The sequence below is a fragment of the Petaurus breviceps genome, unplaced genomic scaffold (genome assembly GCF_028583685.1).
Source record: "Petaurus breviceps papuanus isolate PSGF00001 unplaced genomic scaffold, PetGlider_PUasm1.0 38, whole genome shotgun sequence".
Classification (NCBI taxonomy): domain Eukaryota; kingdom Metazoa; phylum Chordata; class Mammalia; order Diprotodontia; family Petauridae; genus Petaurus; species Petaurus breviceps.
Genome location: NW_027186304.1, coordinates 54,050,131 through 54,062,326, shown reverse-complemented (window position 1 = coordinate 54,062,326; position 12,196 = coordinate 54,050,131). Strand labels below are relative to the sequence as shown.

At 36.7% G+C, this 12,196-nt stretch overlaps 1 protein-coding gene and 1 long non-coding RNA gene across 10 annotated transcripts in view; one reads left to right on the top strand and one right to left on the bottom strand.

Annotated features, from left to right (window-relative positions):
- The window catches only part of SPIDR (scaffold protein involved in DNA repair), a 593,302-nt gene that overhangs the window by 135,011 nt on the left and 446,095 nt on the right, over positions 1-12,196 (bottom strand). For all 9 annotated transcript variants that reach the window (XM_069099903.1, XM_069099905.1, XM_069099904.1 and 6 more), the window contains one exon: positions 4,291-4,452. In XM_069099903.1, the coding sequence (XP_068956004.1) occupies positions 4,291-4,452 (162 nt within the window). The remainder of the gene's footprint in view (positions 1-4,290; positions 4,453-12,196) is intronic.
- The window catches only part of LOC138170517 (uncharacterized), a 65,049-nt gene continuing 58,833 nt past the window's right edge, over positions 5,981-12,196 (top strand). Inside the window, exons 1-2 of the long non-coding RNA XR_011170645.1 lie at positions 5,981-6,238; positions 6,630-6,686. This is a non-coding gene — a long non-coding RNA (uncharacterized lncRNA). The remainder of the gene's footprint in view (positions 6,239-6,629; positions 6,687-12,196) is intronic.

The window sequence follows — 12,196 nt, the reverse complement described above, 5'->3', positions numbered from 1 at the left end:
AAGCATTGAGCTAAGAGCTGGGAATACAAGTACAAAAATAATTTAAAGAAATTTAATTTATTCAAGTTCTGCCTTGGCTGGCATATTGAAATGGAAGAACAATGACCAAATACACAAGTCAAAACTTAAGGTTGACACAAATAAACTCAGAAGTATAGAATAATTTGACTTCTCATTTTTTCTTGTGATTTTATTAATCCTTTTGCCTAGAGTTCCTACATTTATCTCTTTGGAAGAACAAAGTAAGGAAAATTACTAGATGAATTTCAATGAGGTCTCTAGAAGAGATTTCAATCTATTTTGAGAAATATTTATTAAGTGCTACTATGTGCCTACTTAGGGTAGCCAGTGGCACAGTGGATAGAATGCCAGGCCTAAAGGCTAGAAGACTCATCTTCCTGAGTTCAAATCTGGCCTGAGACATTTATTAGCTGTGTGACCCTGGGTAAGTCACTTAACCCTGTTTGCCTCAGTTTCCTTAACTGTAAAATGATATGGAGAAGGAAATGGCAAACCTCTCCATTATCACTACCAAGAAAACCTCAAATGGGGTCATGAAGAGTCAGACACAACTGAAAATGACTGACCAACATGTGCCAGGACCTGGAACAGACCAACTACCTATTAATGAGTCTATCTCCTTTATCTGTGTTACTGTGAAAATTCTTCACTGCTTTTCTTTAAATTCAGTGTTCTTCACTTTTCCCCCATGAAACCTTTCAGTACTCTCTAATCCTTCCCTTGTTTTTTTTTTTTACCAGTTTCTATGAATAGTTGGAAAAAACAAAACAGCCAGTGTCAGCTTTCTTGCATCCTTCCTGAAACTGTCAGCAATGGTATCAATCTTAGATTTGATTTTATGATGGCAGAGTGGTCCCTGAGCAAACTTTAAATGGGATCTAGGTGGACGCATTCCCACTCCCAGTCAGCCTGAAAGGATCAAGTCGTTTTTAATACAGTTAGTAAACAATTGTCAGAAAGCAGTAACTTTTTCATCCCTGTAAAATTAGACCATATGAAATCTGGTGACCCAGATCTGAAAAACTCCATGATTTCCCCAAAGACATTTAACTGGCAGAAAAAGTTATTTACTGCATTAGATATTGGAATGATATAATTAATCATTTCAGATTGAATTGGGAGAAGTAAAAAAAGTTCCTAGAAGTCTACTCATTGAAGTTTATTATTGTTGCTATGAAACAGCCTTTTTTTCTTAAGGACAAAAAAACGGGGGGGAAAAAAAAACGTCTTGTGTACTTCCTGGGCAATGGATGGATTACTGACAATAGATGATATCACTAATAAAACCAATTATGAAGCTCAGCATTCCAGAACTCTTTAATAATTTGTTTTGAAGAAATGCTATTTCCAAAAACTTTTTTAAAACCCTGAATATTATTTAGTTGGCTATGTAATGAAGGGGAGGGGGGCAGAATATACAAACTTTTTTTATGGAAATGTCTATGTATGGATGAATTTAAGATCACACAAGAACATACAAACCAGTACAACACAAACAAAAAGACCATATAGACCATCCCTCACTTACAAATGGGTTATGTTCCAAAAGTTTGTTCCTAAGTAGGCTGTTTAGATCTTGGAACAAAATTTCCCATGGAAACAATGTCTTAAATGGTAGTTAGCCTTCCAGATCAACCCACAAAACCTGGACTGAACCCTTCAAGCGTATCCTGAGTTGCACAGACCTTCATAGGTTGGCTTGGTAACTTAGCTCATTTTTACAATGGAAAAGTGGGTTCTTCAGTGTGAAATCAGGAATAAGGCAGCACTCTGAATGCATTTTCCCCCTACCTCATGCTACAGGGGAAGAATCCTGTGCTTTAGCTTTGAGGAGGAGGGGTGAGTAGTGCAGAGTACGTATTCATACATATTTCATAAAATGGGTGTTTACAATGTAAGTTTATAAATTCAATAGGTGTTTATAAACTAAATTTCCAAATTCATATCAAAAAGAATATGAAAGGAGATAACATAGCTTACCAAATTAATCCTGGAGAAGAGATATTAGCTTTATTCTGAGAAGTTTATTTTTCAGCTGTAATGCGGGGGACTAGTTGATGATGACCCAGTTCTGTGAGTTCCTGATACATCATACAGAACATGCCTAGATATCGCCTGCCTGTTACTGAGGGGCTGGTCATGTCTAGTGGCCCAGAGACTTCTGGTTGGCTGAGGAGTCAGAAGGATGGATGACTCATGAACTGTTGAGCTAGAACTGAGTATGCACACAGAAGGAACGACCTGCCACTCAGTCGATCTTGCTGCTATTCCTTCCTGGCTGCCACTGACACAGAAGCACTTTGAGCTGTTTGGGATTGGGGGGCACAAGGAAGAGCAGCTGCCCTGTGTGCCCATGAGCATGCTGCCCTCGGTTCTGGCATGCCTCAGAGCCATCAGAGGTCCCGCTGGCAGCTGAGGTCAGTAGCAGAATCTGCCAGAGTGGTAGTGACCAACAGCAGAGGAAGTACTTGTAGGTGGAGGTGACCTGTATAAAAGCAGCTTCAGGAATTTTGACCCCCTCATAATAGAGAGAAATGCTGGCTATTGATTCTAGAAAGGCACCCATCCACTGAGCCCAGAAGGAAACTACACTTAAGGGTGGCCTTGTGGCAGTTCCATGAAGGGAGATAAGGTCTTCTGGGGCTAGGGATCAGAAAGTACCCCTTATTCATACATGTTTTCAACATATATGCTCACTTTCCTCAGGGACTTTGTGTTGTCTTCAAAGGAAGAGTGTGTCCCAGTATGGTGGAGGGAAGGGGATAAGTGTTTTTGTTAAGTATTGCTCTTATTATACCTTCTTGGTAAATACCTTTTCTAAAAGCTAATAAAAATGAGTTCTACTAGTTGATTGAAAATGGGTAATAAGACTGGACAGGGGCTTGCAAGACACAGAACCCAAAGTCTTCAGGGTTTCTCAGGTTGCTTCCTAAAGGAAGCAGTACTCAACTGCCCTCTGGGGATCCAACCAGTCAGTTTGAATGAGAGTTGAGGGTGTAAGCCCTGAGAGGGTGCTACATAGATATTTCACCTTTAAATTTATCCACAATTTACAGGAAACTACTAAGACCAGAAGGTTAAAGTAAGGAATAATAAGGTGATATTCCCCAAGTAGAATGTAAGCTCTCTGAGAGAAGGGATTATTTTGTTTTTATTTTTTGGAATGGGAGGGTGCCTAACACAATGCCTTGCACATAGTAGGTTTGTTAAAATTGAGTTAAACTTCTATATGGGGACTATATAATATTTCCACTTCTAATGGAATCTGCTTCCAAATATCTGGTAACTTTCACAGGCATAAGCATACTGAAATTACTTTAGAATAATGATAAAATACTTTTTGTTGACAAAAGAATTTTTTTAAAAGAACACATCTAACATACCCAATAAAGTGCTAATAGGCAAAGAGAGTAATTGATAGGGTTTGTGCCTACACTTTTATTTATTAAAAATCAATTCCAAAATTCTGTACTTTGTAAAGCACACAAAAAAATAAAAATAAGGCCTATGATAATGAATAAATAAAAAAAACCCACAATCATTAAGCATTTACTATATGCCAAGCACTGTGTCTGAAATACTTTTCTGTTAATTCAGAAGAAATGTTAACTACACATACATGATTTCTATGCTAAATATGACCATTACGTGCAATCATAGTAGAGAGCTGATGTCAGCTTCTTCAAAAGCAAAATGCCACAGAGTTATAATGGATTCTTTTTTTCCTCTCAGACATTATCATAAGACAAATTAATTTTAAAGCAATACCCCAAAAACAAAAAGCATTTTTTTAAAGGAAGGGGAGATAATAATTCATAAGACATTAAATCTTATTTAACTTTCCACTAATACAAGATTAGCCCCCTTCAGGCAATTCACCTAACTACTTTTCCTCTTCTCCCAACTACATCTATCTACTGAAAATCCTTTCGTCCTTCAAGAATCAACTCAAATGTTTCCTCTTCCATAGGGCCTTCCCTGATCTCCCTGGCAGAAAAGATCTTACTATGTCCTATTTTGTATTAAAGTCAGTTGCAAATCATGACTACCTACTATGTATAAATTTCCATTAAGGCAAAGGATTTTTTCTTATTTCTCTTTGTATCTCCCTCAAGGCCTGATAAAGTACTCTAGGCCAGTAGATACCTAATAAATATTTACGGACCTGAATTTTGATTTTTTTTGGTCTTTTCTTGGAAATGAATCTAAAGATAAAGAGAGTGCAATAATTATGGAGAGAAGTATAGTCCTTTCAAGGTATATTCTAACCTTCCTCTGGTGGTCCTCTGTAAAATCTTCATTCCTCCAAGGCTACAGGATTTTCCTTCCCACTGTATGTTGTGCTGAGAGATATCCTCTGGAGTAGAACAGAGGGGTTCCAAATGTACTTCACTGAATATACCATAAGCATCCTGGACAAGAAGGCAGCATCTATAAAACAAAATTCCCATTTTCTATTTTAGTCCAAAATCTTGAGATTTAATATTGTTCAGTATTTACCTCTGGTTCTTTATAAATAATACAGGTATTCTAGTAAACAAGTCAAAGTCTATAGCTCATCTATTAACTTATACTTTGGTTTCTGATTTTGGGTTTGATTCATTAAACACAAAATTAAACAGGAACTTACGTTTATTTTAGGAAAAACTACCACCTCCCCAAAGTGGTTTAAAAAAAGGAAAAGAAAAAAGGAATATATCTTTGGTACCTAGACCCAACATTACAGCTGCTGGTCCATCCATGATGGGTATATGCCGAAAAAATTTATATTTTGTCCTATTTTTAGTGCTACATATAGTGTGATATATAGTTACCACCACTAATAGTAAGAGAAATATAAGTTAAAACAAATCTGAAATTTTACCTCACTGCACATGATTTGACAAAGATGACCCAAAAATGAGATCTGTCAATATTGGAGGGACTAGATATCAACTTTGAATTAGGAAAGAAAAGTGATGAAATTGTTTCTGTCCTTTAACCCTGATAATTTATTACTGGGCTTTAGCAAGGACGAAACAAAGGTCAAATATATAACAAAATATCCACAGCACCACTCTTTGCGGTAGCAAAAAACTGGAAACAAGGTAGGTGTTCCTTGACTGGGGGATGAATAAAGAATTATGGTAAGGAATATAATGGAATCATTATACAGTAAGAACAAATATGAAGAATTCTAGGAAGATTTATTTGAACCGATGCAAAGTAGAACAAGCAGAATCAAGAAAATAATTTACACAAAGAAAGACTACAACAATGTAAATGGAGAAATGACTAAAAGGAAGCTAAACTCTAAGGAATAGAAAAATCAATGAAGGTTCTAGAGAATAGCTAATGAAACATATCTCCCTCCTCACAGCAGAAGCTGAGGACTACCAGACATACTCCCTGTTGAAGTTAAGTGTTTTTCTTTGTTACAAAGGAAGGTTCAATCTAGAACTGGGAAAGGTTATCCCCTCCCCTGTACCGTAAGTGTGATGTAAAGAAGAGAGTGTGATATAAAAGAAAAGAAAAGAAAAACAATAAAATAATTCAGTCACCATCTTGCTATTCTCTAGTTGAGGTTGTATTTCTTGTTCATATTTACATCTTTAAACATGTATTAATTCATCAAGTAACATTATTCTCTGGGGCAAACACCATATAAAATTCTAGGTACTATGGATAGAAACAAAAGAAACAGAATGTAGAATATTATATATTCCAAGTTCCAGGCTAAGATACAAAGACAGAGCTTTACCCCGTCTCAGCCTTCAAAGAGCTTGCTTTCTAATGGGGTTAACAATGTAAACATACACATGTAAGTGTATGTGTAACACACAGAAAATGGATACAAAACTGTTTTGGGAGAGATTGGCCCCAGCATCTGTACTGAGAGATAAATCATGATGAGAGAGAACGTCAAAGGAGAGGTTGCTGAGTCATGACTAAAGAGGAAGAATCTGCAAGTGGCCATGGGGAATAAGGGGCATTCTCACTCCCTCTTAAGGACCAGTGAGTCAGGAGTGATGAGAGAATGTGCAACAAACAAGTGTGGTGGCAAGGACAGTCAAAGGATGCCGAGTCACTAGACAGGGAAGTACAAGTCTGAGTGAGAACCCGAAGATGGAAGGAGCATATTTGTTAATTTTAGAATGGGAATTCCAGAGGACACAGCGGAAGAAACACTGGATTTGGAGTCAGAAGGCTCCACTGCTAGCTACCCATGGGACTTCAGGTAATTCAAGTCATTTTAGCAAACATTTGTTAAGTATATAAATCAGCCAGTCAGTCAAGAAACATTTTTAAATGCCTACTTGTGTGTCAGGCACTGTGTTAAGCACTGGGAATACAATAAGAAGCAGAAAGTTCATTCCCTTGAGGGAAATCTAATGGAGGAGACAACAAATAGATATGTATAAACAAGTTATATGCAGGATAAATAGGAAATTATTTTTAAAAAGTTAAGGTACTAGGACTAAGAAGCCTTCCTACAGAAGATGGGATTTTAATTGGGAAGCCAGTAGATGAAGATAAGAGGGAAAAACATTCCAGGTGTGGAATCCTTGCTCTCACAAGCTGACATTCTATCGGTATTGGTATGACAGTCTATTTGTTCTCTCCCACAGAATATAAGTTATTTTTGTCATTGTGCCTCCAGAGACTCTCATAATGCCAGGTACAAGGTAAGTGCTTAATAAATGCTTGGTGGTACAACCTCTCTGAAACTCAGTTTCCTCTTCTATAGATAAAGGGGTTGAACTAGATTAGAGGTGCTTAACCTTGGGATCTGTGAATTTTAAAAAATGTTTTTTTTTTTTAGATAACCATTTCAATATGACTCGTTTCCTTTGTAATCCTTAGTATTTTGTTTTATGCATTAGTTCTAGAGAGGGTCCATAGGTTTCATCAGATTGTCAGATGGGTCCATTGACACAAAAAAAGCTTATGAACTGCTAGATTGAATGAGCTCTATTGTTCCTTCTAGCTCCAACTCCTTAATAGGAGTTAGAATAATTAGCTAGAATGTCTCTGGGGAAAGATGATTGAGTCTCTTCATTAAATGCACTAATTCCTACATTGTCTCAGTATCTTTCTCCACTAAAAGTCCTACTTGGATGCTTTGGTTGGAGGAGACCCTGAGTTTTTGGAGCATAAATATCACAGGTAACACCTAACTGGGAAGGCTTCAACAATGTTCCAGTAACAGACTATGTATGTCTGCCACCAAAGGATTAGCCTCATTTAGGGCTGAGAGATCTGTCACCAAAAAATGGCCAAAAGGACAAAGCAACTAATGAAGCATTGGTAGAAGCAGTCTCCTGAAGTTCAATGCTCTGGGGCAACATGAGACAAAAGCTTTTATAGGGGAGAATATCAATTCTTTGATGGTAGGGGCATTTTTTTTCATTTATATTCTCAATGCTTTGCGATCAGTCAGCAGGCATTAAGTGTTTGCTATGTGTTAGACACTATGGTACTCACTAAGGATTCAAAAGGAAAAAATGAAATAATCTCTGGCTCAGAGAACTTATATTCTATTTGGGAAAACATCAAATATAAGAGAAAAAAATACAGGCTAATTAGAAGGGGAAGCACTAGCAGCTGGGAGGGATCAAAAAAGGCTTTATGTAAGATGTAACCCTTGAAGAGAGGCAAGTGATTCTATAAGGTAGGGGTGAATGGATTCATTTAGAGAACATAGTAGGCCCTTAGTAAATAATTTATTTCAATACACTTCATGGTTCTGGAATCAAGCTGAGTCATTCCATAAGAGCAAGGCCACAGAGTGAAATGTTTAGATTCTTTGATCCCTATGGTTTCCTCTTATTTGTTTTTGGATTCCAAGTGTTTGTCATCTAGTCATTTTTCAGTTGTGTCTGACTCTCTGTGACCTCATTTGGTGTTTGCCTGGCAAAGATTTTGGAGTGGTTTGCCATTTCCTTTTCCATCTCATTTTACAGATGGGGAAACTGAGGCAAACAGGGTTAAGAGACTTACCTAGGGTCACACAGCTAGTAAGAGTTTGAGGCTGGATTTGAACTCAGGAAGAGCTCCTGATTCTAGGTCCAGCTCTCAATCTAACCACTGTGCCACCTAGCTACCCAATCCAAGGATTAGGCTAACCATATGAACACAGGGGATTCTTACACTGATGAGATCTCAGATCTTTTTCTTTTGCTTTACGGAAGGGGAAGGAAGGGCATCTGGTGTTAAATGATTTGCCCAAGGTCACATGGCTAGTGTTAAGTGTCTGAGGCTGTATTTGAACTCAGGTCCTTCTGACTCCAGGGCCAGTGCTCTATTCACTGTTCCACGTAGCCGTCCTCATCTCATATCTCTTAAACCTTAGGCAAAACACTTAACCTCTCAGGCCTAGTTTCTGAATAGGTAAAAAAGAGCAGAGTCAGAGAGACTCCTTTTCCTAAGTTCAAATCCAGCCTTAGATACTTACTAGCTAGGTGATCCTGGGTAAGTCATTTAACCCTATTTGCCTCAGTTTCCTCATCTGCAAAATGAGCTGGAAAACGACATGGTAAACCACTCTAGCACCTTTGCTAAGAAAACCCCAAATGGGGTCGTGAAGAGTCAGACATGATTGAAACAAATGAACAACAACAAAAATACGGACCCTGCAAGAGATTACAATTCTTTATATAATATAAAATCCATAATATTGTATAGACCAGTAAATGCCTACTCTGACGCCTCACTGAGGCAGGTGATGTCTGGAGTTCCAGCATTTCAGACACTAAGCTGGAAAGCTTCAAGTGTGGACCCACTGGCTTATCATCCAGTTTATGTGATTCTTCTGGCCATAGCAGGTCATGAAGGCCATCTACTAAGATGTGTGGAAGTTTTGCAATTGTACATAGTTGGAAGGAATCTTTAGATGGAGTGAGATCTTGGATCTTTTGAAGCATTTAACTTTTAAAAGCAGCACACTGAAATTCCAATTACTTTTTTTTTTTTTTTTTTTTTTAGAGGGCAGTTGGGGTTAAATGACTTGCCTAAAGTCACATGGCTCGTAAGTGTGTCAAGTGTCTGAGGCTGGATTTGAACTCAGGTCCTCCTGACTCCAGGGCCGGTGCTCTATTCACTGCGCCACCTAGCTGCCCCACCAATTACTTTTAAAAGATGATGTTTGTGGTGACTAAGAACTAGAAATTGAGAGGATGCCCATCAACTGGGGAATGGCTGAACAAGTGGTAGTGTATGATTGTGATGCCATACTATTGTGCGATAAGCAATGATGAGCTTGATAATCTTAGAAAAATAAGGATAGACTTGTACGAAACAATGAAGAGCAAAATGAGCAGAACCCAAAGAATGTCGTAGACAGTAGCATCAATATTGTTTTAAGAACAACTTTGAAGGAATAAGTAATTTTGACTATTATGAATGCTCACATTAACTACGAAGCACATAAGAAGGAAGATGCTATCTGCAGCCAGAGAAAGAACCAATAAATAAATGATTTTATATGATAGAACATACTCATCTATTCTCACTATGAAAATATATTGTAATAGGAGTTTTCTTTTCATTCTGTAAACCCTTACAGCACTTGGCAATGATACATATACAGATTTATGTCTAATGGGATCTCTAGGGTGGGGGGTGGGGAGAGGAAGGAAAAAAGGAAAAAAGAATAACATAACTTTATCATATTTTTAAAAGGAACAGCAAATTGTACATAAGAGATTTGCAGTTTCATGTGCAATTATCTTTTTTATTATTATACTATATTACAGAAATGCTTGTTTCAGTCCATAAATTAAAAATAAAATGAATTTTAAAAGATAATTTTAGAGTTTGAAATTATGTATATAGCTGGTTATTTTTCTGGGAAGGAAAATAAATGAACTACTGATGCTGTCCTAATGTAAAACATAATTCCACTTGGTCTATGAAATCATCATTGACCTGAATATGATGGCTCATCCTTTGCCTCTGGTGTGCCTATATGTATACAGGTATACATGAGGAGAGGGAGTGTGGCATGGCACAGCGGAAAGAACACTGGGTTTGGATGGAGTGGGCATGACCTTGAACTAGGGACTTCAACTCTCTGGGCCTCACTCACCTCCTCTATCAACTAAAGAGCTTAGATTAATTATATGGCTTTATTCTAGCTTCAATCTATGCTCCTATGATCCTTAGAGTCAGGAAGAATTTGAGATACAATACCAACAGAATATATTTGAGTTCCATATACTTACTTTTCTAGCCTATTAAAATATGTTGTAATAGGAATTTTCTTCTCATTCTGTAAACCTTTATAGCACTTGGCAATCCTTTCCAAAAACTAGGCATTCAAAGAGTTAATGATGGTGATAATAAAATAACTTTAAAATGATAACTTGATATAGTTAGAGATACTTTAGGCAATGAAGTGGTACAGTGGATAGGCTGCCAAGCCTGGAGTCAGGAAGACCTAAGTTCAAATCCAGTCTTAGACACTTCCTAGATGTGTGACCCTGAGTAAGTCACTTTACTGCTGTTTGCCTCAGTTTCCTCATCTGTAAAATGGGGATAACAGCACTGACCTCTCAGGGTTGTTGTGAAGATCAAATGAGATTATGATTGTAAGTCAATTAGCAAAGAGCTGGGCACATACTAAGCACATATTAGCTAATAACTAATATTATTATTATTTTGGAATACCATGTCACACTTTAAAAAGTGAGTTATATTGCAGCTTTCTAGCCAGACCCTTTTATTTTAAGAGCCTATGTTAGCTTCCTATAACAAGCCAAATTTGGCCCAAACTTCAATTTTCAAAAAATAAAATTAAAATCTCTTATTATAATAAAATGACATGTAATAGATTATGTATTATAGACTGTTATCTAAAGAAAACTGTACCTGTGAACTAATAAAAAGAAAAAGAAATGCTCTTATCACAAGTCAGCAGAGAATAGTTTTATTAGATGACCAGGACTGGCTGGGGAGTTTCATTTCAAAGTCTGGAAAGGTTTTATCAGTTTTATCATAGCCATGAATAGGGATGAATGGAAAGTTATTACTGTTCCATATTGTTACTACTTAGAATCCTAAGTTCCTGAAGACAGGGATGTGTCTATACACCTTGCTATGGCTTGAATGGACTTGGCACTCAAAAAAATTTGTTAAACAAATTTCCAGTCATACCTACATGTGCTTGAAATGGAGTGAATCCCAGATGAAAACAGAAGGAAGTACAAAAAGAAGACACAAACAAGCAATACTATCAGATTAAACTTAATGTAGACTAAAAACAAAAAGAAAAAACTTGCCCATAATTGTTCTGTTTCATATACAAACCTTTTTTTAGTTTCTTTTTGTATACTAGGATGTTTTTGTTTGCTGAAGTTCTTAATAATTTTAGTTTCAATTAAAAATAATTGGGTTGAATGGTCACTTTTCTTTCCTTATATCACAGTTGATAGAAAGCACAATTCACTCTAATGTATTTATAACTAATATAGGATATTCACAATCGTTCTCAAAAAGAGAACACAACTGAATTGACTGTTTTCTCTGGATCAAAATGATAGTGGATTAAATGATTGTTTTTACCAGGTTGTCCCAATGAACCCCACCATCCCTACTATTTCCATCCCAAAATGCTTTGTTATTCAAATGCCAGTTTGGAAGGTCAGAAATGAAAAGGAGGAGGTAACCTAAAATGAAAATTGGATTTGTTTTAAGAATAGCTCACTGACTTTCCCATAAAGACACTACCCCTCCAAAAGAGTACTAGCCTAAATGAATTCAGTTTTCATTTACTAAACAGCAACTATGTCTAAGGTTAGGGATATAAAGATGAAACAAGATCTGACTCCTTAATAAGATGTTTATTAGTACCCTCCTCATCATATTTAGTTTATTCACATAGAAAGTAAAAATATATATGTATAAAATGATGTAAATAAAATATATACATATATTCATGAATTAACTTTTATAAAAACCAATTAGAAGACAAGATTTCTTTGTTTTTAATTAAATACATTGGGGAGGAGTGGAAGGGACACTATATCCAGACAGTTTGCCTTTTGTTAACCCGGACATTTGCCTTTATCTTAGAAAACTAACTTAGATAACTTTATCATTGTTTTACCCTATGGAAGATCTCGTCTCCTCTCTCTCTCTCTCTTTCTCTCCTCTCTCTCTGTCCTCTTTCTGTCTTCTCTTTTTCCTCTCTCTCTCT